General features: G+C 46.0%; 1 protein-coding gene across 1 annotated transcript in view; it reads right to left on the minus strand.

Annotated features, from left to right (window-relative positions):
* Positions 1 to 1,081: 1,081 nt before the first annotated feature.
* The window catches only part of FAM178B (family with sequence similarity 178 member B), a 78,743-nt gene continuing 52,128 nt past the window's right edge, over positions 1,082 to 27,696 (minus strand). The window contains exons 3-5 of the mRNA XM_081333587.1: positions 9,681 to 9,758; positions 7,210 to 7,377; positions 1,082 to 1,372 (exon numbers count right to left, since the gene is read on the minus strand). Coding sequence (XP_081189713.1) covers positions 7,213 to 7,377; positions 9,681 to 9,758 — 243 coding nt within the window. The 3' untranslated portion in view covers positions 1,082 to 1,372; positions 7,210 to 7,212. The remainder of the gene's footprint in view (positions 1,373 to 7,209; positions 7,378 to 9,680; positions 9,759 to 27,696) is intronic.

The raw sequence follows: 27,696 nt of genomic DNA on the forward strand, positions 1-27,696 counted from the left end.
AAGGAGGCATCTCCAGCTGACTCAGGAAGCCTTGGAGAAAAAGAAAGCACAGCTTGGAGCAGGGGTCTTCAAACTTGGCTGTTTTATGACTTGTGGACTTCAACTCCCAGAATTCCTCAGCCCGGCATGCTGGCTGAGGAATTCTGGGAGTTGAAGTCCACAAGTTATAAAAGGGCCAAGTTTGAAGACCCCTGGCTTAGAGTGAAGCACCAGATTGGTGGCTCCAGAGCAAATTTGCTTGCACTGTTTCTCAGCGTGCTGGGAGTCCTTTCACACATCTTAATGCCGCTGAGGTTGAGAAACACTGTTCTAAAGTCTGTCCCTCTTTGATTAGAGGAATACAGGGAGTCCTCGACTGACGATTTGTCACTTAGTGACCATTCGTAGTTACGCTGGACCACCCCGAGCTACTCATATGACCTGGTTTTAAAACTCTGGACGGTTGCCCTCCCCCAGAGACACGTGATTGTGATTTCAGCGCTTGGCAACCGGCCTGCATTGATGGCAGTTTGTGGCATCCTGCACACGTTATTTTCCGAGTTTCTTGTTAGAAAGAAGCATTTACTTTTTGGTTCGTGGCAACAAACAAAAGAAAACCAAAAAAAAAAAACCTCACTGGCTAAAATGGGCCCGTTTACTGACCAACTGCAGCATTCGTTTAACGACCCTTGCGAAAAAGAAAAAAAAAAGGTCATAAAATGACAGCGGTGATCTACTGTACGACCGCATTCCAGGTCAATGACGGTCATTAAGTCGAGGACTTTCTGCGCTCTATAATTTCTCCCGGCAAGTTCTCCATGGACGACCGACTTGAGGGAATGGTGCGATTAATTTCTCCCCTCTGCGCCGGGACGCTTGAAAAGACCCCCCCCCCCGCCACACACACACACACCTTACCTCTTGACTGGGATCATCTCCATGCAGAAGATGGAGGTAAGTCTCTTTCGCAGCCCCAGAAAACAGCCAAGAAGAGAGAAATCAAATCCATCAAAAATGACGTTTATTTTAACCTCCTTCTTGTGCAGAAGGGGGGCGGTTATTCCTTCCTGGGGATGCCTGCTTTGAACACGGGGGCCTTAAAGGCACAGGCGGGTCTAAAGAAAACAGTAAACACTAAACAAGGTGGGCTTAGCCCTGGGAGAAATGATGTGCCTTATGGGACATGTCAAGCAAAGGCTCAGAAAGTTTAGGAGGAAGCGGGATGCAAGAACTTGGGTTTTATTGGTGGCTCTGAGGGGGTGGCGACCGAATTGCCTCTGCCGCGCCCCCCCCCTTCATACCACTAAGGGCTTTTCTGAGTTCTGTGATGCTGTTCCTTCTGGCAAGATCTTTCGTGGCCCAGGATGTCTCATTAAACCTGATCACTCTTGGCCTAAAAGGAGAAGAAAAGGCAAGGAAAAGACTTTAGGAACAGACCTGGGATGACTTGGCCGAGGGGGGCGGTGGTAAATAAGGCAAAAGTCCCTTCTCTTTCAACGGAGCTGGCAATGCCACCCCCTTGGGCACCGCCGGGCCCTTCCCACCGGCAGACATGCAGGCAGCGATTATCTCGCTGGCACAAATGGGGGCGAAGCTAAGGGTCCTCTGAGCGTGTGCAAAGTGACTTTCTGCCCCAGCTCCGAGCGAGCAACCGCCTTTCCATCCTGGGAAGTAAAAAGCGGAGATTCTTTTCCAGGACAGACGGCAGAACTCCCACGCAGGAGCGCCTGGCGGGTCCCCTATTTTGAGAGACGGAACAGAGCCTGTGCTTCCGCGTAACGGCTTGCCACTGTGGCTGCTGGGAAACCGTATGGCACGGGGAGAGGGGCGCGAATGGCAGGCCCTGGTGAAAACAAGAGCCCAAGCTCGGCATGCACGGGAACTTGACTGGCGGGTGGTGGGGGTTGATAGGGAAAGGGGTCCTGCAAAACTGGGTCATTCTAGAGAAGAGAATCTGTCACAGCCATCAGGCAGACCTTCTCCACTTTAATGCCATCCCTCCAGAAATGAGGAGAGGGCTCTGTTTGAATCAGCAGAGCATCTCCGGCCAATTTTCTTTCTGGCCACAGAAAAGGGGGGGGGGTCTTTTGGGCAAGAGATGCTGGCAAAAGGCAAAAGCTTCCCAAGTTCTGGGTTCGCCCAAGAGAGTTCACTCTTTTTCCATTGGGAAGTTCTCTGGCCCAAGACTAGCTACCGTGAACGGAAGATGGGCAATTTTAGCAGGTGACCCTCTTCCGTGCCAGGGAAACTAAACTGTCCCTTAATGGGTGGCACGTTGGCGGCATGGATTCCGGAGACAGCCATGCCACCCCCTGGAAGGGCTCCCTTCCAAATTCTCTCCGATCTAAGCGAGCTGATCGGGCGAAAGGCACCCAGACAGGAGACGAATGACAAAATCCCCGGCTCCTAATGAGCCCCTTGATTAGAACCACGCAATGAAGTCATTTCCTGCTGCCTCCCCCAGCCCCCCAGCCCCTCCACAATTTCCTAGGTCTTCAGATTACTTCGGGCCAGGCAGCTCAGTCCGTCTGGGGTGAGTAAGTTCCTGACTAATAGAGTTAGGGAAGCAGGAGCCCAGGGGCGCTTCTGGTTTCCATCATGTTTGCATACAAGGATCTTGGCGACAGCTCAGCTTCTCAATCGGATGGATGGCAGAGAGAGCTGGCAGCAGGGCACAGAGGTAGATGGACTGGCTGCTAGGTGGAGAAGATCAGATCCCTGTGCCTGGATCCTTTTACCAAAATGCACCAGCCCAGTAGTGGCGAGCCTATGGCACGCATGGCAGAGGCGGCACTCAGAGCCCTGTCTGTGGGCAGGCGTGCCGTTGCCCCAACCCCGCCTCCCCCCATGGCCGCCTCCTCACCAGCAGCCCCCCCCCAGAGGAGAATCTCCCCCGGGAACGGGCCGCATGGAGCAGTGCAACCAAGGACATGGCAGCCGGGCAAGACTCCACCCTTGCGCCCATGATGCTGTGGGGCACGGGAGGAGGGCGTGGTGGCCATGGTGCTGCAGGGCTGCCTGGGTGACCTGTGGCGGGCCGTGGAGGCAGTGGGTGGCCCTGTGGGTGGGCGTGGCAGGGGGAGTGGCGGTTTGGGGGCATTCGATCTCTAAAAGGTTTGCCATCACTGCACTAGCCCAAAGGCCTTGGGCAACCTTTCTCTTGGGTGCAGCCAGGTTTTTCGGGAGTTGGGGAGAGCAGTTCATCTGACCCACACCAACCGAAGGACTGGCTCTTCCTGGTTCTTTCCCGCTGGTGCTGGCAAGGGGTGGGTGGGTGCGTGTGATGCCTTTTAAACATTCACCCTTTGGTGAATGTCTGTGGAGATTATGTCACCCAGGTCACAATTGTCTCAAAAGGTGCTTTCATTTCTTCAGAAGGCAACTGAACGGTTTCTTTCTTTGAGGAAGAAGAAAACCTTTCGCTTCTCATCCAAGAAGCTTCATCAGTTCTGAGGGTGGGAAGATGGAAGGAGAAGGACTGGCAGTTGAGGCTGAATGGTAGGGGGATGGAAGGGCAGGTTCTGATAGGCCTGGGGGGGGAGGGGTCCTCAGGGCCAGCTGAGAGTGGGAGGAATAAGACATCTACTATGTCCAGTTTCCATCCACCCCCACCCCACCCCACCCTCCCACCCCCGCTATCCAATCTCATTGAGATGTGGCCAGATATATTGTGATACCAGCAGAGAGGGTATGGAAATAATTTTCACTTCTTTTTGTTTGTTTGGGGCTGTGGATTAAGGGGTTAAAAGTTTCTGATGTCAGTGTGGTCCTGAAAAACCACTAAAAGTGACCTCTTCCCCCCCCCCAACGGGAAAAATTAGTCCAATTATTTGGAGGAGGGGGTGTGTGGAGGATGTTATTATCGCTATAATTTAGTTATGGCCAGCAACCAGCTGGCAATACAAATAATGCAAAGCTACAGGAGGAAACGATAAAACTTTTACGGTAATCATTTGCAAAAGCAGTGAGTCGCAACAGGAATACAAAGGAGGAATACAGAGGTGAAAAAAGTGAGCAGCTGCGCAGGTTGCTAATGGTACCAGGATGAGGATCAGCTAATACAGGTAATCCTCAACTTACAACAGTTCATTTAGTGACCTTTCAAAGGTACAACGGCGCTGAAAAAAAGTGACTTAGGACCTTTTTTTTTCAGAGTTAACGACCTTTGCAGCATCCCTAGGGTCGTGTGACCTTCTCACAAGCAGTCAAGGGGGCAAGCCAGATCCACTTAACAACCAGGTAACTAACTTATCAGTTGCAGTGGGTTCGATGGAGGTTGTAAGTCGAGGACTACACGCAGATAAGGTAGAGAGTAATCAGAATGCCGTTTTCGGGCGATCAGGAATGAATAGCAGAGAATGAACTGAATCAAGGATTTCTCCAACGCCTGACCCACTGCAAAAAGAGGCTAGGAAACCTACCAGACAGAAGGCAGAATGTCAGAACATAGTGAAGCTTGTCTCAAAGCGACAGTGCTAAGAAGATTGGAAGCCCGTGCAGTCTTTGTTTGGAAAAAAAAAAAATAATAATAGTTCCCCAAATTCAAGAGGCCGGGGGCTAAACTAGGATCGGCATAGCAATCTCAATCCCACATACGTTGTCTGATTAAATCGTTTGGCATCGTGAAAACCTGGAGGAAGAATGTAAATTTGGGACAGCAATTCAACTGCACCAGCTTCACAATCCTTTGTAAAGCCAGCCCAATTTTAAAAAGGTCTGAGAAAATCATAGGGGCCAGCTCTTCTAGGAAGAAAATTAACGTCACGGGTCTGTAGAATCGGAGATGGTAAGAGCTGCAATTCCCCGCCTTGGCCAGTGCAGGAATCCATATTGACCGTGATTGCAGAGGCCCAGTCAGTCTCTCAGTGAAGGAAAAATAAATGCCACCTCCACAGACATTTGTTCTATCACTGAACAGTGGGACATTTTTCCTGGGGTCCAACTGAAGCCTACTTGTTCTTTCAACCCACTACTTCAGTCACAGACCAGGAACATGCTGTAGCCTCCAGAAATCTCAGCCCCACCTCAAAGTGAAAACTTGTGTTTCTAACACAACTGGGGACAGCTAATATCCAAGAACCTAGATCCTATTCTTTCTAATTGTAGGGTTTTTTTAAAAAAAAAACATACCTATTGGTACACCTTCAAGAAAGTGAAGTTGGATTTTAGCTTCAAGGACCTCTTTCTGTTCATTCATGGCTGATTTAGAAAACGTAAATGTGTTTTCTTGACAAGGTATTTCAGATGGGCTTTGCCACTGCCTCCATCCTAGGGCGGAGAGTGTGTGACCGGCTCAAGGTCACCCAGTCCCCTGGTTTCTAGCCCGATTTCCTTAACCGCTACACCACAGTGGCTCTCGAAAACAGACCTTACAGAATGGGAAAACAGCATAGGCTAAATGTAGGAGTGGCAGAATCCCAGGGTGCTCCTTGGTGGAGCAGTGGGCTAATGCCTCCTTAAGTAACACCAGCTGCCTGCAATTAGTGCAGGTTCGCATCCCACCAGGCTCAAGGTTGACTCAGCCTTCCATCCTTCCGAGGTAGGTAAAATGAGGACCCAGATTGTTGGGGGCAATTAAGCTGACTTTGTAATAATGCCGCTTGGGGGGGGTGTGAAAGCCCTAATAAGCAGGCATATACATAGAATGAAGGCTACTGCTAAGCTTGTAAGCCGCCCTGAGTCTTCGGAGAAGGGCGGGATATAAATGGAATTAAAAAAAAGTGACCAAAAAGGCATGGGAAAAAAAAATCTGGGATAAACAGCTGTCCAGGGTTGCTTTGCAGGGCGAGATGGGCTGCATATAAATGTAAACATAAATACCTCCGTATATACATACATACATACCCGCTTGGTTCAGCTGCCATTCTACCTGCCAGGTGCATACCTGGTTGTGGTTTTAAGAAAGAACACCTCTGTTTCTAGGGTGGGGTGATGGGGTGGGGGTGCTATGCTTTTTAGCTTTGCTGGTAACACCAAGAAAGGCCAGTGCCCTTCTCATCATGCCTCTAAAAAAACATTTTTCAACCTTGGCATTTTTTAAGATGTGCGGGGCTTCAGCTGACGTCCGCACATCTTGAAGATGCCTAGGTTGAAAAACACTGTTCTAAAGCAGGGGTGGGAAACCAGGGCCCTTTTATGACTTGTGGACTTCAGCTCCCAGAATTCCTCAGCCAGCATGGCTCAGGGATCCTGGGAGTTGAAGTCCACAAGTCATAAAAGGGTCATGGTTTCCCCCCCTGCCCCCCCCCTTTGCTCTAAAGCAGGGGTCTTCAAACTTGGCCCTTTTATGACTTGTGGACTTCAACTCCCAGAATTCCTCAGCCAGGCATGCTGGCTGAGGAATTCTGGGAGTTGATGTCCACAAGTCATAAAAGGGCCAAGTTTGAAGACCCCTGCTCTAAAGGGTGCGGTTGAGGCCCTGGAACCTTCCCATTCCCATCACCTCCAAAACTGGAAATAAAAAATAAATCTGACATTTTTGACCCACTTTGTTCCGGTTGGCTGGGAGGGGAGCTCACAAAGGCTTCCCCTTGGAGTAAGTGATGAAGCCACGGCCTGGCCTTGGGAGCTTTTTGCAAATGACAAGAGGGAACGGAAAGGATGCGAGGGTGTGTTTTGCACGCATCGGCCGCACTTCCGTTTCTGGCCGGCTGCTGAGACCCAGCATCCAAGCAAAGCCTTTAGGACTGACTCACGGCAAAGGGTCTCCGGCCGGCCTGCTTCGCTCCTTCCCAATCCCACGTGCTGCAGGCTGGGCTTTTTGCCACCAGCTGGGGTGGGGGGGGGTGTAATGTGCAGCTAGCCACAGACAGCTGGAAACTGCAACTGCAGCTGCCAGAGCTTCCTTCCAAGGCTGAATATTTGTTGCCTGGAGCAGAGTATATTCCAAATGGCACCCGGCACAAACATATGTTAACACACGCACATGCTGATTAGGACACTTGTTCACCAGTGCGGCAGAAGGTTGTGCGAGAGACCTTCCTCAGCCTGGCGCTTGGGGATCTCCCCTCTCCCCTTTTCCTGCCTTTGGTGCCCTCCCCACAAATTCTCAACAGGCCGGCTCCGACATTCCACCCTTTTGGCAGACAATACCAGGGGTTGGAGCTAGTAGACAGAGGTCTGGAAAGAATTATTGCAATGGCAGGTTCCCCATGCTTAGAGCTCCCTGCAGGCTGCCCATGAAAGGTACACACACACACACACACACACACACACACACACACACCCTACCTGCTAGCGGGTTAATTGGAGGCAGCCTTGTGACAGCAGCTCCTGCCACTTGACGTAGGTCTGGGCAGCCAAGTTCTTCAACTTGGTCCGGTAGAGGAGAGCGGGGTCCTCGCGGATGCTGCTGCTGATGTGCTGCTGCACCTGGAGGCAAAGCTGCTGGAGGTGGCTCTGCGGAGCGTGCAGGAGAAAGGGAAGAATGGTCAAAGATGAAGAAGGTCAGAAGAATCCACTGGGTAGTAACAAGAGAGCGGGGCAGGAGCAAAGCTAAACTTTTGGACAGAACAGAATGGAACAGAATGCACTTCGGGGAATGGTGAAGGACAGGGTTAGTTTTGGTGAGGTAGTCCAGACAGGAACCCTGCCCAAATAAAACAAATTCTATTTTATTAAAAGGTTACATCAACAGAATCTTGCAAATCTGAAAGTACATCTCCCCACCCACCACCCACCCCTTTACTGTCCAAGAAACTAAGGAGGGTCCCTTCTAGGATGTTCACCATTCCCTCAGTCCTTCTGTGGACACAGCTGACCCTTGTCTGGCCTTTGTCTGGTCTGCAGCTCTTCCTCCTGCCTCTCGAGGTCATTCCCCGCATTCCGTTACAATCTGACTGTCAAGGCTGCTAAAATCAGAGGTTCTCGCTTTGACAAGTGGAGAGACAGCTTTGCTTCTTTAAAACCTGTGCGTTACTTTTAGAGTTAGGATTAGTTGATGCTGGCGGGAGTGGGAAGAATGTCTCTCAAGGCTGTTTTGAAATAAGCTAAGAATTTGGCGGGCTGTTAAACAGGAGGGAAAGCTTACAATTCAAACTAATTGGAGAATGTGATTTATGACGGTTAATTAAAGGGAGGAACTGTGCTTTGATACTGTGTGCTTAGGGGAGGGGAATACAGATATTGGCGTTACCATGTACCTGCCGAAGCTATGCTCTTTTGTTTAAAGACTCCTTAAGGTAAACAATGCCTCCAGGTTCTTTGAAGAATTGCATCTGTCGGAACCATGACACTGACATCTCCTAGCATACGTCCCACCTGAGCCCTCTAGATGTGACAGGCTACAACCCCCAGAATTCCTAGCCAGCATACCTGGTTTAGGTCAGAGGGGAGCATCCCCACATGTGTTTGCTACCTCACTTGCAAAGTGAAATGATACACAAATGAAGGCTAATATATGTGTTCCAGGATAATCCAATCTGGGTCCGTCACCAGGACCGGAAGTTTGTCTTCCAAGTGTGTGTGTGTGTGTGTGTGTGTGTGTGTGTGTGTGTGTGTGTGTGTCTGCTAGGGAGAAGTTCCTTGAAGATGGGCTCTAGCACAAGTCTGAAAGCTTGGAAGACAAACTTCCGGTCTTGGTGACGGACCCAGATTGGATCCTGAAATGATACAAACTAGAAATATTTGTGCTTTGGGTTTTTTTTAGCTGTAGAGCACGACGTTACATGACGTCGCGCAACGTATCAGAGCTTTTTCCCCATTGTCGGCAATGGGGTGAGCACGGTTTTGTTGTGATGTGTCCGGCTCGTGGGCCAGCAGTTTGACACCCCTGCTGTAGAGAGTGGCTAAACTACATGTTATACACATCACTACATTCACTCAACATGCAGAACTTAATAACTGAATTAACTCATTTTCTGGGTTGAACTTGCACAACAGGCCAAGTCACAAAACCCTTAATTAAACTTGCAATTATCTACATTTGTGCAGTGATTGTAATTGCTATTGTTTTCCAGACCAGGTTAAATGTATTGTGTCTGCCTTAAGAAAGGGAATTGCAGAAATATTTGTATGTTATATGGATCTTGATCCTCCAATTTCGCTTTCTCCCTTTTTTTACTTTATTAAATTTTATAGCCTCCCATCTCACAACTGTGACTCTGGATGGTGCACACAATTAAACCTGTTTCAACAAGACTCCAGTAGGGACACGCTTTTTTCTGCCCTCCACTGCTTCTTCCCGAAAGATGGGTCTCACGTTATCTTTGGCTGCGTTCACACAACTGATAATACCCTAAACTTATCTTAACAAACTGTAATTGTGGCAAAGCCCAAATAAACTACATTCTGCCTTCATGCATACACATAAACACGCTAAGGTCCTGGTTGACTTTCCCATGTTCCGAGAAAGGCCTCTGTTAAGTACCTCTTAGTTATTAATTGCAAACTACAACTCCACATCAATTTTGCACCTTCCCCAGACCCACAGATATCCTGAGCCAGCATTTCTCCACTTCAGTGAGTTGTATAAGCAAGCTGGCTCCAGTGGAGCTGTGAAACGGAAATTTATGTTGCCTGCAAAATTGAGCAACTGCCAGGCTAAATGTCACACACCGTGTAAGTATTATTCCAATATATGGAATAATATATATACATATATTTCCCTAACATGAGATTTGCTGTCTAAGGTTGGTCTGAACACAGCCTCTTTATTTCCAAAGCTAGTTTTCCTGCTGTCCTGACCCTGGTCCCCATCTTACCTGCTCTTTTGGGGATGCTGGCTTGGTTTCCACAACCACGTTGGCTAACACCAGGAGATTGTAGCAAAGGTAACAGGCCTGCAGGGGGGAGAGAAAGAGATCGGTTAGACAGAGAAGCAGATGCTCTTGCAGACTTCATGTCTCCTTCTGGGGCCATCAGTGGCCCAACCATCATCTAACGCAGGGCTCTTCAAACTTGGCCCTTTTATGACTTGTGGACTTCAACTCCCAGAATTCCTCAGCCAGGCACTGGGGGTTGGGGACTCTGCCTTAGATAACCTGATCCCAAGCCATGAATGGCCTTAAAGGTGACAACCAGCACCTTGAATTGCACCCAGAAGCAAAACGGCAACCAATGCAGCTCCCGAAGGAGAGGTAACACATCTTAACACCAAGGTCTGCACAAAACCATGCGGGCCGCTGCATTTTGCACCAACTGGAGCTTCCAATTGTTTGAGGGACATGTTGTGCCCTCAAATGCTTGATTGTCCCTCATCTAGTCCAATCCTTTTGCCTGATGGCAGAAATGAAAATCTCGAGCAGTCTAACAAAGCCAGTCTGGTGAAGTGGCGAAGGTGCTGGTTTAGAAACTGGGAGATTGTGAGTTCGAGTCCTCCCTCGGGCAGGTAAGCCGGCTGGGGGATGTTGGGCCAATTCTTCTCTCAGTCAAGCCCACCTCACTGGGTTGTTGTTGGTGTTGGTGGTGGGGAAATGGGAAGCAGCCTTCATTATGTACACTACCTTGATTAAGTTGGGGCAAAAAGCTAATACATCCATAACAGATGCTGCTCAGCTTTTATTTGTTAAATTTATGCAGAATGAATATGAATACATTTTTGAAAACAAGGTCAAGATGTTCTCAAATCAGGCTCAGCTCCTGATAACTTCATGGACACAAACACACAACTTTCTTTTCGGCAGCTCAAAAGGGACCTGCTTTTTCAATTTTTCCAGACTGGCCTCCTACCCAAAGCCTTTCTGGCAACTCCCATCCAAGGCCTGGCCTGGCCTGACCCTGCTTAGCTTCCCAAATCCAGAACCTTCAACTGAAGCCATGTGGACCAAAAACAAGAGACAAGGGGAAGCATCGAATAGCATCCTGGCATGTATTTATTATTTATTTAAGAGGACTAACAGGCTGCCCCAATTTCATGACTGCACAAATTGTACCCAAACAGATCAATACAGATGAATAACTACTTCGTGGTGAAGAAAAAAAATATCAAATAATAATTAAAAATGGTAGAAAGCCCCATGCAGATAGAGGTGTATCAACACTCTCTAGGCCCACACATTGGGGTCCAGTTAAGAGGTGTGTTTGTATGTGTGTTTTCTAAAACAGGTAACATAGTATTCACTGCCTTGTAGTCCAAGGGCAGAATGGGAGAAGCCCCTGCAGCCAATTCACCACGGCCAACTGCCACGGTCAACTCACCATGGGCCAACTTGCTGCAGGACAATTCAAAATTCAATTTAATTATTTAAAATAATTTTTAAAAAGATTTTAATTTTTGTCATTCACGTCTCATTTTGTCCCTCCTTTGCCATCTCTCTTTCATGATTCTATTCCACTATTTTTTCAATATTAGTTGTAGCTCTTCTCCTGTGGCGAGTTGTTGTAGACCTGTCCAAGGGAACGGGGCCCGGGTCTTTCCTACACACAAACTTTCCTATCACAGGGGGCATGGTTATTCCATTTCTCAACAGACATGGTTTTTTTATTTTAATTATCCCTAATAGGTCAGTTTATGTTAACTCTAATCCCAAGAAGGATATCCCAGATCCGAAGTGTTCAGTACATTCATGAAGGAAGAATAACTTTTCTCCAATGGGGTGCAACAACAATTAATACTTGCTGTCAACAGATTTATCATCATTCACAAACTGGGTATTTTGAGGATGGTGTTTCTCTTTTTAATAAATAATAATAATAATAATAATAATAATAATAATAATAATAATAATAATAATAATAATAATAATAATAATAATAATATTGAGAATGAGAGGGTGAAGATCTTGTGGGACTTCCGAATACAGACAGATCGCCATTTGGAACACAACATGCCAGATATCGCAGTTGTAGAGAACCGAAGCGTACAGCTGATTTGATATCGCTGTACCAGGAGATGCCAGAGTCGAAGAAAAAGAACTGAAAAAAATTACGAAATACCACGACCTGGCCATTGAAACTGCGCGATTATGGATGAAACGTGTAACAGTGATACCCATAGTCATCAGGACACTGGGAACTAGGTCCAAAAACTTTGCAAAACACATCAAGAAACTGCAGCTTCCTGCAATAACTCCAGCAATGCTACAAAAAAACTGCGCTACTCGGAACATCCTACATTTTAAGGAGGTACCTGGTTGATACCTAGGATGCTGGCAGCAACTCGTGTCGACCATTAGCGCCAGTCAGTTTGAATGTTCAGTTGACTGAGGTTCATGTTTAATGAATAATAATAGTAATAATAATGATGATGAATTTTTCCAGAGAATGAAACATCAAAAGACATTGAGAGTAGGAAGGAAGGAAGGAAGGAAGGAAGGAAGGAAGGAAGGAAGGAAGGAAGGAAGGAAGGAAGGAAGGAAGGAAGGAAGGAAGGAAGGAAGGAAGGAAGGAAGGAAGGAAGGAAGGAAGGAAGGAAATAGATTGTCTTTCTCAATCTCAGCCACTTTGGGATATCAATTCTCACAGTTCCTTAGCCGTCAATATCACCTAGAGTCCTAGACAATATCATCTAATGAAAGACGTCTGGGGCACCTCAGTTAGTAGAGTATAATTATTTCTCCAGTGGAAATTAGAGGGTGCAAATTAGAATGAGCTGCCAAGAGAAAGTGGCTGGTTTAAGGCCACCCAGAGATTTGGCTGTTCCAAAATGAGAGAGACGCAGAACTAAATATATCTCGGCTCCTGTTAATCTACTGCCCTGGACACTACGGCTCAAGGTTCTTCTACCTGTTGTTTTTGTATCTTTCAGTTAAAGGATTTTAATTATCTGGCTGGCAGGTGATTGTATGAGCTGCTTGGGGATAAGCTGGAACATCTATAGTTCAATTTTTGAAAAAAAATAAAGCAAAATCTTGGCTCATTAACTAGAGCTCTTCCTGGCAAATGCTAGGCGGTAGACATGAGTATTTAATAAAAATTTACCGAGGAGCGAAGAAGTAAATATCATAGCTAATCGAGTATAAAACAACCAAATATTTCATAGGGGAGAAAATGGAACGATGCCCAGCAATGTAATTAGTAGGGGTGGTGGGGAAATATGAGGCTATAAAATGGGGGAGAGAAGGGTGGGAGGTATTTTTCTAGGTTCCACACCAGAACAAATGCATTGCCATTTGACTCGTTCTGTTGGGTCAGGAGGATCTCAGGTTTTGGATGTCAGCAGAAGACTTGGAAGAATCCGAAAGCAGACTGGACCTATGGAAGCAACAAAGAACCAACACGGGATGGAAACAACCGAGGAGCTGACAGTTGGGCCTGTTGAAAGTTGGGAAATATGGAAATCGTTGAATAGACCAGGGTTCCTCAAGCTTGGCGACTTTAAGACTTGTTTTGCTGGCTGAGGAATTCTGGGAGTTGGAGTCCACAAGTCTTAAAGTCGCCAAGCTTGAGGAACCTTGGCATAGACTGCGAACAAGTATAAGATCCAGAGTCGCTCTGAACAAATGGGGCTATCTTTGTGACTGTGGTGAAACGCAGACAACACGTATGCATACCCACCTTTTGTGCCCTGATCAGCGTACACTTAAGGATGAGGGTGAAGGTTCATTTCTACGAGCTTGTGGGCTGGTTTCCACAAGATCAGAGAACGAATCTTCATCCTACAGCCGAGCTACAGATATTTGCCGCTACTGCAAACACTTAAGGACCTGGTGGCAGAGTACAATCAATGTTGCTAGTCTCTGGTCAAGATCTGTTTAATTTGTACATACTTTAATCTTGTACGGGTAGTCCCCGACGTACAACAGTTCATGTAGTGACCATTCACAGTCACAACAGCACTGAAAAAAAAATGACTTGGGACCTTTTTTCACAGTTACGACCTTTGCAGCATCCCCTTGATCACGGGATCGAAATTCAGATGCTTGGCAACTGACTCGTATTTATGACCGTCGTTGTGTCCCAAGGTCATGGGATTCCCTTTTGTGACCTTCTGACGAGCAAAGTCAATGAGAAAGCCAGATTCACTTAACAACCAGGTTACCAAGTTATCACCTTAACCACTGAGGCAAGAAAGGTCGTAAAACGGGGCAAAACCCACTTAACAAATGTCTCATTTAACAACAAAAGTGTTGGGCTCAATTGTGGTCATAAGTTGAGGACTACCTTGTATTTTATATTTTAAATTTTATGTCGTATACTTTGCCTTATTTTAATTGTGATGCTTCTGACACAAATAAATAAATAAATCTCATGTTCATCCTTCCTTAGTGGATGCCCCCTCCCCAATTTTACATACCTGCAATGCAACCATTAAGCATCGCTGGAGAGTTTTAAAAAGACAGATGCTGAGTGTGGTTGAAGACAAGAACTGGATACCTGGTTTTTCAACCTGAGTATCCACCTCCTTATTCTGCTGGGGTAGTTCTTTCTCTTGTTATCTGCGTGTTTTCTCATTTTCCTGTCATTCTGCTACAGATCTCACTCAAGGTTACTCAGAGGTGAATAGGGAACCTCCTTCAAGGCTTAAAGGAGTCATCAAAGCTTTGCATGTTTGTACATGCATCATAGCACACAATAAAAATGTGCAAGGCTGAGGTGTTTGCAAGGTATAGTTAAAAAAAAGAGTTAAGATGGTGGCGCACTCAAAATTCTGTGTACCATCATAAGCCACCCACTTGCCACTTGTGATTTGCCCACTGATACCCCTTGCCATTGTATTACATTTTTAAAGTACATACATTGAACTTTAAACTTAATTAACATCATTGACAGAGAGCCAATTTGGTCTAATGGTTAAGATATCCGGCTAGAAAGTGGGAGTCCGTGAGTTCTAGTCCCGCCTTAGCCATGAAGGCTGGCTGGGTGACTTTGGGTCAGTTCCTCTCTCTCAGCCCAACCCACCTCACAGGGTTGTTGTGGGAAACCTAGGAGGAGGAAACAGCATTGTGGTGTGTTCGCCACCTTGAGTTATTTATAAAGCTAATAAATGGATATAAATAAAAATGAATAAATAAACCACTGATCATCAGTCAAGATTAATAAGTAAAACCTAAAACATTTTAACACATCTAACAACCTTTGAATATAAGCAAAATGCTGGAGAGCCACCATCCTAATTGAGAGGAGAATTCAAGTGGAGAATTGGTTTAGACCAGGGGTAGGCAACCTTGGCTGTTTTATGACTCGTGGACTTCAACTCCCAGAATTCCTGAGCCAGCATGGCTCAGCTTGGCAACTCTCCCTTTCTCCTCAGCATGGCTGACTCAGGAATTCTGGGAGTTGAAGTCCACGAGTCCACCCCTGCTCTAAACTTGCTACATAAACACATGAAGGCAAGGTCTCTCACACCCCCACCCCCTTAGTGCCTTTGATCCTCATCTAGCCTTTCCCAGCAACAGCTGCCAGTCTGGGGAGATTCCTGTGAAATAGGCAGAGAACAATAAAGTAGTTAGTTTGAATTCTACACGAGAGTCTGGTTGTTCGCCTTGGCAATAAAATGTTCCATCCTACGGTACTGACCTTCTCATACTCTTTGTCAAGCGCAGGAAAAATCAGGAGATCCAGACAGTTCAAATGGGTATAAAGATTTATTGCAAGCTTAAGCTCTCAACACGAATCTGAACTAATAGCAGTCAAGGGAAACTAGTGGGAGGTAAGAGTAGAAGGAATTCAATGTGGGCTGGACTTAGATCTCAGGTGGGCACGAAGGGACTCATGACTGATGATGTGTTTGACCCCTCCCTTCTGCTCAGGTTGGTCATTTTCTACACTCTTGCCTGTAATGGTGTGTGTGTGTAAAACCTGAGAAGGTAGAAAAGGTAGGCAGATAGGTTGGTAGGTAGGTGGTAGACAGACAGACATAGGTTTTGAGTTCTGCTAATATTGCCAATACTGTACTATGTACTATAGTATGTAATTATTCAGTGGACCTATTTTGGCTCTCATCTAATTTGTTATTAGAGGGCATGAAGATGCTGATAGAGAATGCTTTGCAAGCAGGTGTTCAAGCTGGGTTCAGCTGAATAGATCATGGAAATGGGAATTGGGGAAAAAATGGAATTAATACTCTGTAGCCCTCTCTCAAAGGCTGTAACCTCCTGGAAACTAAGAAGGGGACTGAAGGTCTTGTTTTTTTGTGGACTGCTGATCCCTGTTTCCAGTCCAGATGAAAACCGAAAGCCGATTTGGGGGGCTAGGAGCTCACATCTTTAACAGGGTATTTTAGAATAACCCAGTCATCAATTAGGATGGTTCAAGGTACTTAACTGCCGAAGTAGGAATGCTATAGTGCAAAAACTCCCCAGATGTAAAACGATTTTTTCCGCTGCCTTCAATTCTGGGAAGAAAGTTGCAGAGCAATGAGAGCGGCATTTAGAATCCTTTCATGTGCGCTCACCCGGTATGTAAAAAATATCCTGACATTAAGCAATTTATTCCCTTTCTAATGAATGGGGAGCCGAGGAGGAGAAGATGGCCTTTCCGGAGGGTTGCGTGTGGTTTAGAGGGCTCAGCCCTACTTGGTAATTAAAAGAAAGGTCTTTCTTCCCACTCCCCACTTTGGTCTAATGAGAATCCAAATCCATCAGCCTCGGTTCGGTGAGGCACAAATCAATTTAGATGTCCTTTCGCGATGCAGGTTGACGCCGACCCGGCGTGAACCTACTTGCTCAAAGGGGTTTTGATGTAGTGTCCAATCTTTACTCTAAGTCTGATCCATCTTACCAGGGCCGGGCCTTGGCCCGGGAGGATTCCCGTCAGCTAGTGAGGCAAGCGCTTATTAATCAGGCAACCCTTCATTTCCTTTCCTAGTGGCTGTAAGAACTGAACGTCTGATGTAGATTTACCAATTTGAGGCAATGAATAAGGATGAAACACGAGGTGCCACTTGAAAGACGAAGAGATTTCCACTTTAAAGCTAAACCGATGTGTTGAAGGATAGGTTTCCTTGGCCAGGAGCCTATTTCAACTGAAAACGTTACCTCTCAATAAAACGGTTTAGCTTTAAAGTGGAAATCTCCTAGTCTGAAGTAGGCCAGGTCTGTTTCCTTAACCGGCCTACTTCAACAGGCTGACAACTCTCCTGCAATCCCTAACCCTAATTTCTTGGAAAACTGAAAGGGTGGACAACTATGGAAACCTTACAACCTCTGGACCTCAACTCCCAGAACTCCTGATCCCTTTTATTTGGGGTGGAGTTGGGGCGATAGAATGGAGGCGACCTTTTATTGGCTGGTTGCCCTTCCTAACGCCCACGTGGAGTTCTTTACACCCTGATAGAGAAACATCTGCCGTTATCTAGGATTGAACCCTCAATCTTCTGAGTGGGAGGCCACACGTCTTCACCTCTAGGCCACCCAGCCGCTGGTGTGTGCCACAAATAATTAACGATAATACAAACTTTGTTTTCTGAGCTTATCTTACCTAGCAAGGTTGCCACTAAGGCAGGGGTCCTCAACCTTGGCAACTTTAAGACTTGTGGACTTCAACTCCCAGAATTCTGAAAGTTGAAGTCCACAAGTCTTAAAAGTTGCCAAGGTTGGAGACCCCTGCACTAAGGGGAGGGGGGGAAACTCAGAATCATACCTTTTGTCCTGTATGGACCTCTGGCCTCCAAATTGACCACCTCTTCTCCTCCGTGAACTTCTGAACTGAAGGTATGCTTTTGTGCATTCAGATAAAAACAAACACTTTTGGTGCTTGCTTCTAAGGTGTCCCCCAAACTTTCAAGTTGGCAAATGGGATGGCAGGTGTGGCTTAGCAGTCTCAGGTAGAGAAGCTGGCATGGTCAAAGCTATGGGGGAGTCAGGCAGGCTATTGCTCATTATACCTGCCAGGAAGCAGGAAGCACCACGGGTGAACAATAGGGAGGCTGAATGAAAAAAAGCAACTAACATCCAAAGTACACCAAAGGTATGGCAACCCTGGCCCGGCCCAACCCAGCCCAACCTCCCTCTTGGCCCCTCTTAAGCTCCCTGTTGCATAAATGAGGAACTAGTCAATTTTTCTGCCAAACGTGCTGGGTGACCTGAGTTGATGCCAGTCCAATTCTTGCTAAACCTTCAAGGTTTAAGCTTTCCCTCTTGCGCCCAGGTAATTCTGCAGCCAAAAGTCAAGCAGTAAATGTTACTTACTGTCTCCTACAAACATAGTGGAGCCGTTAGAGGCGGTCAGCAGGAAAAAAGGGTTTTTCAAGAAATTAGGGATTGCAGGACGGTTGTCAGCCCGTTGAAGTAGGCCAGGTCAGGAAACAGACACCACAAGCGCGACTGGAACTCTATTGTCAAAGGGTACTAGAAGGGTTTTGAGAATGTGACTGAGCTTTCCTCTTATTCCAGGGGTCTTCCAAACTTGGCAATGTGAAGACCTGTGGACTTCAACTCCCAGAATTCCCCAGCTAGCATGGTTGGCTGGGGAATTCTGGGAGGTGAAGTCCACAAGTCTCAAAGTTGCCAAGTTTGGAGATCCCTGCCTTATACCCAAGAGAATCAAGCTGGAGCAATCTTGAGTTTCTTTCTTACCCATCTTCCTTTGCAAGCCTAACTGTATGTTTTCCTATCTGTGCATTCTTTCTTCGAGATTAGTTTCCTACTCCTTTACAACAAATACCTTAAAACTGGGGGTTAGGGAGAGGGATGATTCTGTGTCCCATCCAGTGAAATGGAAGTGTTAGCAGCTCCTTCCCTAGTATACGCACTACTAGAAACATCTGCCACGTGTTTCTCCTTCAAAATATCCAAAGCATATTTTTCTTCTAATTCACTGAAATGCTTCAGCAGCTTTTACGTCCCCTGGAGACAGCCATGCCAACTGCTACACACGGTTAATACATTACAAGCCACAGTTAAGAGCTGGTGCGGGTGTGATTGTGGAAAGGGACTGCTGTAGGAGTTAATGCTTTCAGCTTCCAAGTGCATGTTTTGTCAATTCTTTACTGACTCTGTTGGAAAACACCTGCTGTGTTGCAGGAGAGTCACATGTGTATGGAAAGGTACTGACCTCATTTCCTGGTGAAAGGCTCAAAGCTCAGGCACATCTTTTGCAAACTGAGGCCCTCTGTGTGTGTGTGTGTGTGTGTGTGTGTGTGTGTGTAGAGGGGTGTGCGCGTGTTTGTGGAAACCATAACATGAGCATCCCTCTGAGAGCCAAGTTTCATCTCCAAAGATCTCTGTACCCAGATGCAAACATCTTAATGCAAACCCACATACAAACACTTAAATATGAGCCAGCAGTGTGTGCCAGCAGCCAAAAAAGCTAATACAATCCTTGGTTGTATAATCAGAGGCATGGTATGAAAATCATGTGAAGTATTAGCACCATTTTATAAAACCTTAGGAAGACCACACCTGGAGTAGAGCATCCAGTTTTTGTCACCACATTACCAAAAAGATGTTAAGACTTTGGAAAAAGGGCAGAGAAGAGCAACTAGGATGACTAAAGGCCAGGAGACATATGAAGAACGGCTGCAGGAACTGGGTATGACTAATCTAGAAAAAAAGAAGGACTAGGGGGTGACATGATACCCGTATTGCAGTATTTGAAGGGCTGCCACAAAGGAAAGGGGCTCAATTTATTTTCCAAAGCACCACAGGGCAGGACAAGAAACAATGGATGGAAACTAATCAAGGAGAGAAGCAACCTGGAATTAAGAAAAAACTTCCTAACAGTGAGAACAATTAACCAGTGGAACGACTTGCCTTCAGAAGTTGTGGAGGCACCACTGCTGGAGGTTTTTAAGAAAAGACTGGACAACCACTTGTCTCAAATTGCATAGGGTCTTCTGCTTGAGGAGCAGGTGATTGGACTAGAAGACCTCCAAGGTCCCTTCCGGCTCTATTCTGATTGATTGATCTCGGATGGGGAGGGGTCCAACTACAAGGAGGACTAGCCTCTGTCCCAGGCAGATGTCGAATCTCTATTCTTACCTTGCCAGAGCAAAGAAACGAGGGGAATGGGCCCTTTGGGAAACAAACCCAGTCAAAACAAAACTCAGCCGCTTCCTAACCCCAAAATAAATATACGAAGGTCCATGAATCAGAAAGTCTAGGAAGCGAAACGCACGCTTCCCTTCCTCATGCCCTCCTTCTTGCCTCCGCAGATGGAAAAGGGAGCAGGTCGGGAACCGCCAGTCCCGAACGGGCACGTTCTCAGATGCGCCAGGGTTTTTTCTCCTGGACTCAGCCCAAGACAAAGGCGAACAGATGGAGACGGCAGGCAGATAGACAGAAGCTGATCACATCAGGAGGCTCTTGACTAAGTAGGAAGAAAGAGCATCAGACGGGGAAAGAGATGTTATCAGGGAATCGCAGGCTTGTTAACAAGGGCGCCCGTACCTACGTGTGGGCGCATGTATGGGTGCAGATTACAGGGAAGAGCTCCTGGAAAAAGTTTCCAGACCTGCAATCGCCCCAGAATGGTCTCGGGGAAAAAAAAAACTTTCGACCCCAGACGCGCCTTTAAAAAAGAAAGAAAGAAAGAAAGAAAGAAAGAAAGAAAGAAAGAAAGAAAGAAAAAGAAAGAAAGAAAGAAAGAAAGAAAGAAAGAAAGAAAAAAGAAAGAAAGAAAGAAAGAAAGAAAGAAAGAAAGAAAGAAAGAAAAAAGAAAAAGAAAGAAAGAAAAAAGAAAGAAAGAAAGAAAAAAGAAAGAAAGAAAGAAAGAAAGAAAAAAGAAAGAAAAAGGAAGAAAGAAAGAAAGAAAGAAAGAAAGAAAGAAAGAAAGAAAGAAAGAAAGAAAGAAAGAAAGAAAGAAAGAAAGAAAGAAAGAAAAGAACTTAGCTGAGCAGAAGCAGGCCCCAAGGCTGGGAGACTGGATGATGCTAAACTTGCTTTGGTGTAAAGCTTTGAGAGGGAAGACAATAATTAAAACGAAGATAGGCAGCTCAAAGTTTATATCAGGCTGAAATCAGAAGCGAGCAAGGCAGCCAACTCTTATCATCTCGCTCCGAAATGGGATGTTCCGTCCTTGGAGATAAACAGCCACACTTTTTAATTAAAATAATTGTTCTTCCCCTTTAAAAAACATCATGGAAAACCAGCCCTATGGGAGGATGGCAGGTAAAGAGCTGAGATCCTGCACCACCCCATTAATTTTGAGCCACCCCGCAAAAATGGCAGAACTAAGCGGGGAATTGGGTTGGGCAGCTGAGTGTGCAGTCGGAAAGTATTATACAAACGGGGCCACACAGGTTGAGCCGTAAAGCAAGTTATGTGCGCAGGCACCGTGTGCTCCATGGACGCAGCAGCTGTTTTTCTTGACCTGGGACTGGCACATTGGGAAAACCCAGGCAAGATCCTTGGTTGGGATGGAAAGGGATCTTGTTTGACCCAAAGTTCTCCATGTAAGCAGAGCACTTTCCTCCGTAGCTGGACAGGGTCATCCTACTAACAGAACCGAACATAGAGGTAGCCCTCGACTTATTATCACAATTCAGCCCAAAATTTCTGTTGCTAAGGGGGACAGTTAAGTGACTTTTGCCTCATTTTACGACCTTTCTTGCCACGGTTGTTAAGTGAAATCACGGCAGCTGTTGAGTTAATAACCTGGTTGTTAAGTGAATCTGGCTTCCCCCATGCTTGTCAGAAGGTCACAAAAGGGGATCACTTGACACACACACACACAGGACACTGCAACCATCATAGATATGAATTGTTTGCCGAGCATCCAAATTCTGATCACGTGATCACGGGGATGCTGTAACCGTTGTGTGAAAAATGCTTCTTCAGTGCCATTGTTATTTCAAATGGTCACTAAACGAATGGCTGTAAGTCAAGGACTACCTGCAATCATAAAAGGGGATGCCACTTCCTGCATGGGATTTGGTTTCAAATGGCAGAGGATGATAGGTAGAATATGTGTCAGTCAGAGCTGCAGGTAACCCTTTTCTCTGCTCTTTCAGCCAGGATAACTGTCCCGCCATGACTATCAGCATCCCACGCACAGTGAAGTCTCAGGGAAGCTTTTATTGCATCATTGCCAAGAGAGGAATGCAGGTGCGATCTGGGGTAGGGGGGGGTGGAGGCAAAGGGAGGAAGCTGTCAAGTAGAGCCTGTCTGATCTTTCACTGCAATTAAAGAGCAGCTTGACACAGGGACCAATTACAGGCCTCCGAGAACAGGTAGCTTGCCTTCAATGGATGTGTTTAAGTGGGGGCTGCACAACCACCTGTGAGGGATGCTTTAATCTGGCTTCCTCTACTGAGTAGGAAGTGGGACTCCGTGGCCTTTTCCATTCCTAGAATTCTAATTTCCATCATACGGAGTTACATACATACATATCATTATTTCAGCCAGAGTGGATTGTCATTCATCTTGAAACCTGGAGCATTCTCATTAGGGAAATAAACGACAGAGATTAGACCGGTCTTTTTCAACCTGGCCAATTTTGTGATGCGTGGATTTCAAGTCCGGCATTCGCTCACATAGCTCAGGGTGGGGGTGGGGGAAGACTGGGAGTTAAAACCCACACGCATCTTAAAAGGTGCTAAGGTTGAGAAATGCTGGATTAAACCTCTCTTTAGTTTTAAGCACAGGACTTTTGTTCAAAGTCGTTTGACTAAACCAGGCTTGTCTGCAAGGGTGGTGGAGGTTAAAAATTCAAAATGGCAGCCAGAGCCGTGCAAGCAAAGCCCCACGCCTCTTATTTGTGTGGCGACACGTGTTAAAAATAAGGAGCAGAGCTTTGCTTGCACGATTGTGTCTGCCATCTTGTGGGTTTGTTTTTTTTGACACCCTGCCTCCGACATTCCCTGACAATGTCTTCAGAGTAAACTTTCCAAGTTCTCTGTGTTTGGATAATTTGCAATATGAAAAAGTGAACGCTCTTCATTGCACCATTCCTATCCTTCCCTACAGCCTTCGTTATCTCACCAGTTTGTTGGGGGCAGCTGAAAAGCCATCAAGCCCCCCTTCCATTTGAAGGACCTGTCAGCAGCCAGGAAGCAGAAAACCAGCAGAGAACCAGATTCTGCAAATGGAGAAACAGACTGCCTGTCCCAAATCTTCACCTTCACACACCTATGCAGACTAGTCGCCTTGTAGGTTTTACTATACCATGGCTCCACCGAGAGTAAACCAGTTTAACTCTTGAAGAGAGATAATACTGTGGGGGATCCTAAAGGTGTGATGTTGATCCCAGAGCAGTACAAATGCTATCTGGAGATGAATGAATGAACCTTTATTGTCAAAGTACAACCATGTATACATTGAGATTGGCTGAGCCTCCCTTCGTGCTCCCACCCCACAACTCACAGTGACAACAAACCTCCATCTTATTACACCATGTGAACTGATTGCACCACACACCGGCCTCACAAGTCAATTCTGCATAAAGTTTATAAAAATTATTTCCCGTTCAAAAGCCTAACAGCCCACGGATAAAAGCTGTTTTTCAGCCTGTTGGTGCGGCTGGCTATACTCCTATATCTCCTACCCGATGGTAGGAGAGTAAAGAGATACCGTCCAGGGTGTGAGTCGTCCCTGAGAATTTTCCTCACTCTTCCAAGGCAGCGAGCCCTGGTGAGGTCATCCAGTGGTGTCAGGGGACAGCCCATGATGTCTTGTGCTGTGCTCACCACCCTCTGTAATGCTTTCCTATCCGCGGCTGTCAGACCAGCATACCAAACCACAATACAGTACGAGAGGACGCTCTCTATAGTAGACCGGTAAAAGATGCTCCAATTTCCTATTGTAAGCACCATTGGTGAGTCAGAAAAAAAGGAGAGGATCCTTTATGGAAGCAAGGGAGTGAGCTAAGCCCATTTACAGCAGCTTTTGGACAGATACTGAAAAACCTTTGTTGCAAAAGAAGTAAAAATATATGCCTATATTCTCATGACACACTGACCACAAATCAGCCAACCACTATTCATTTGCATCCTGCCTGTGTGATTCATTGATGCTTCAGTGTGTTATGCAACTACCCTTCATTCATGGATTAATTACTTCAGCTGCAGTAAACCAGATGACAGTTAGATGGCAGCAAAGGGATACAGAACATTCTCTTTACTGCCATCCAATGGCTCCTTGGCATTTTGCAGCCCAGGTAAGATAGCCATATCTGAAGGCCACTTCAGCCTGCCTTGCTTGAGCTGGGCACTGCTTCTTTTTAAAGCAGTAAACTCCATTATTTGTTTACGGTGTTGCGATTTTAAATAAATTACTCCCGAGTTTTTAACCAGGCACATTTCATTACATTTTACTGATTGGTTTTTGCAGGTTACCAGAAAGGGCAAATGCAAAGGAGAGATAGCTGGGGGGGCTCACTTTGGCTAACTCAGCAATCAAAAGTAATGAAAGAAGAGCTGCGGAAAAAGCTCAAAGAAATTCTGTCTTCATAGAATAGATTTCCCTGTTCAATCCATCCTGTTCAGTCTAAAAACGGATTGGGTTCAACCAAGTAACACAGACTTTGCCTCTTTGTAGCTTAGCATGTTGTCATCTAGCCAGGACAGCTTACAAATCATGATTTAGCACAGGGGTGTCAAACTCGCAATGTCACATGACGTGTTGTGACGTATTGTGACTTTTCCCCCTTTGCTGGAGCTGGGGTGGGCGTGGTTTCGGCATGACGCATCCGGCCCGTGGGCCGGCAGTTGGACACCCCTGATTTAGCAGGTTAGGGTAAATGCAACCATTTAGCCAATCCATCATGGTTTAAAACTACCTAACAGCAAATGACAAATCCTAAACTGCAGTGCACATGACCCAATCTCCCAGAACAATAACAGTAATAAATAATTAGCATTTTACAATAAACCAGAATTGAGGAGTTCAAAAAAAGGTCCAGATGATGGTTGCGACAGAAACTCTGTACAAATGAAAAACAGAGAGCTTCAAATACACCATTGTGGCTGCCATGTTGTCTTTTTTGACCTGCAGTTGCTATAACAGAACTGTGTGTGTGTGTGTGTGTGTTTAATTATTTGTCTGCTAAGCAACTAACTCAATCTCCCTCCTTTCCTCCAGTTGCTCATCTTTCTCCATTATCCCAGATTATGTTCCTTGTAAAGAAGCAGATTGTATATCTTCTGCGCCAATCTACAGACAATTCAAGAAATGTATAGTGCAATTATAATTAATTAGGCATCTGAAGATATCAGGAAAAGATGAAGGACTGTATTTAACCCATAACCTAGCCTGTAAAAAATAAACTTTGAAACGTTGTTCGCTTTATTTCTGGTTTTGTAGAAGAGGGAGGAAAATGCTAATAAATATGTATCTTTCCCCCCCTCCTGCCTTCTTCTTCTAATCCTATATGTTTCCCACTTGCCTTCCGACCAAGAATCTCTGAGCAATTAAAAGAGCTCTAATTAAGCATGAAAGAAAGTATAACACCGAGGCATTAAAGTAATGAGTTGGGTAGTTGAGCTGAGGTGGGAGGAGAGAAAGGCAGATTTCAGGGTGTTGCGTGCACTCTGAAGATAGTTATTCAAATTCATAAGTGCACATGAAGGCAGTATTTGCAAGACATGTTTTCCCATGGTTAACTTAATCATAGTTACTCAATTACCCATTTTTTCCAGTTTACACAGCCCAGTGAAGCTTGAACCAGCCACAGGGTTTGGATTTGCACAATATGAATCTGTGTATCTGTAAAGGTAAAGGTTCCCCCGCACATGCGTGCTAGTCATTTCTGACTCTAGGGGCCGGTGCTCATCTCCGTTTCAAAGCCGAAGAGCCAGCGCTTGTCCGAGGACGTCTCCGTGGTCATGTGGCCGGCATGACTAGCACGGAACGCTGTTACCTTCCCACCGTAGTGGTCCCTATTTTTCTACTTGCATTTTTACGTGCTTTCGAACTGCTAGGTTGGCAGAAGCTGGGACGAGTAACAGGCGCTCACTCTGTTACGCGGCACTCGGGATTTGACCCGCCAAACTCAAATTTTTAATGGTCAGAGCTGCGCAGAATGAGAAAAGAGGCATGAGGTATATTTCATATTGCTCGAGAATTCAGAGTTAAGAATCCCGACTGCCTGAGCTTCTTAAAAGAACTGTAGTGGGCCAATGGGGTGGCCACCTTTTATCTGTGTTGCAAAACTCCAGATGGCCACTAGCCTGCAGCAAAGGTTGGAGTTTTTGTCAGGTTGCAGCCACCTAGTGGCCACTGAGAGTTTTGCAGCCCATTTCAGAAGACGGAACCACACTGTCTAGAACAGTGATGGCAAACCTTTTAGAGACTGAGTGCCCAAACTGCAATCCAAAACCCACTTATGTATTGTCAGGTGCCGGATGGGCATGGCCCATTGGGTGGGCGTGGCTGCGGTGGTAACAGCAGACTGGGTGGGACTAAAAAGTTCAATCAATCAATTCCAACTTTGCAAGATCTTTTTTTCTCCCGCGAGAAGTTGAAATTGATTGATTGAACCTTTATTATTATTTTTTTTGCACACGGCGGCGGAGGCCTAAAGCGAAAAGGTTTTATAAAACCCAGCTGAAAGCCTAGGACTGGGGCGACGGCATGTGTGCCCACAGAGAGGTCTCTGCGTGCCACCTGTGGCACACGTGCCATAGGTTCGCCACCACGGGTCTAGAAGCATTCGTAAATGACCATACTAGCAGGCTGTAAAAAACATCAACTATTTACCTCTATGAACTCCCAATGGGCCAAGCAGTAGTTTGGTTGGCAACTCTTCAAGGAAGTATCAGAAGAATAATTTGGGGTTTCAACTCAAGTCCCAACTCTTGTGCAACAATAATAAAAAAAATGAAATCCAGACAGCTGTGAGGAAAGGAGAAATATTTATTCCTAAAAGCAAAAAGGGTTGCCTTGGGGGCAGCTGCAGAGAAATGGGGTACAGCAAGATTGTTTTATAGGGGAGCTTGTCCTGGGTGGGGAAGTGCCTATGTCAGGGGTCTTCAAACTTGGCCCTTTTATGACTTGTGGACTTCAACTCCCAGAATTCCTCACCCTGGCTGAGGAATTCTGGGAGTTGAAGTCCACAAGTCATAAAAGGGCCAGGTTTGAAGACCTCTGGCCTATGTGCTGATTCTAGGGTGTTACTTGAGGGGCCTGGGTGTGGTGCAATCAGTTCACATGGCATTTCTGTTGTTTATTCTTGTGAACATGCAACTTCTCTGGGAGACTATTTTAATCAACTCTGTCTGTGTTTACAGACCTTCTCCTTTGATATGTGGATTAAGTCTAGGTAACCTATTTGGGAGTTTGAGAAAATTTCAGTTAAAGATTCCCCACCCACCCTCACCCACCCCCGTTTGCTATTTTTACTTGATTAGCTTAGTTTCAGCTTGACCGTCAATTATCTAGAGATGCTGATTCTCAGTCCATTGTGGAGTCTGGTAATGTTTAAGAGAAGATGGAGACAGTATGAAGAATACAATATATTTTGATATAAAGCTTCCCACAGAAGCATTTTGAAAAAAATCACAACGGCTAAAGTGGTTCAGAGGAATGTTTCTCGAACTTGGCAACTTTAGAAGGTGTGGGCTTCAATTCCCAGAATGCCCCAGCCAGCCTGGACCTCCCGGAGCTGCTTCTGCTCCTGTAATTTTAGCAGCAACTGGCTGGATAGAAGCTGAAGGGTCTTTCCATATTGTGAGGATAAAAAGCAAGAGGGAGCATCGCATCTCAATTTTTGGAGCGTCAAGCTGTTCTTAAAAGCACGGGAGCAGATCCAGTTGGCAGCCCAGAAGGCACCCCCCACAGGAGAAGAAATATAATACTGCTAGCAAAACTAAAAGCTGTAACCTTCCTGCATGTGGTAGTTTTTAAATCAGATATTTGCCTAGGTGATACTTTTTCCCTGTCCTCTGTAACTTCACTGACCAGAACATAAACACAGATACATACCCAATACGCACCTAGGGCAAATTTCACACCTCCGTTAATG

Source organism: Vipera berus, assembly GCF_964194415.1.
Source record: "Vipera berus genome assembly, chromosome: 8".
Classification (NCBI taxonomy): domain Eukaryota; kingdom Metazoa; phylum Chordata; class Lepidosauria; order Squamata; family Viperidae; genus Vipera; species Vipera berus.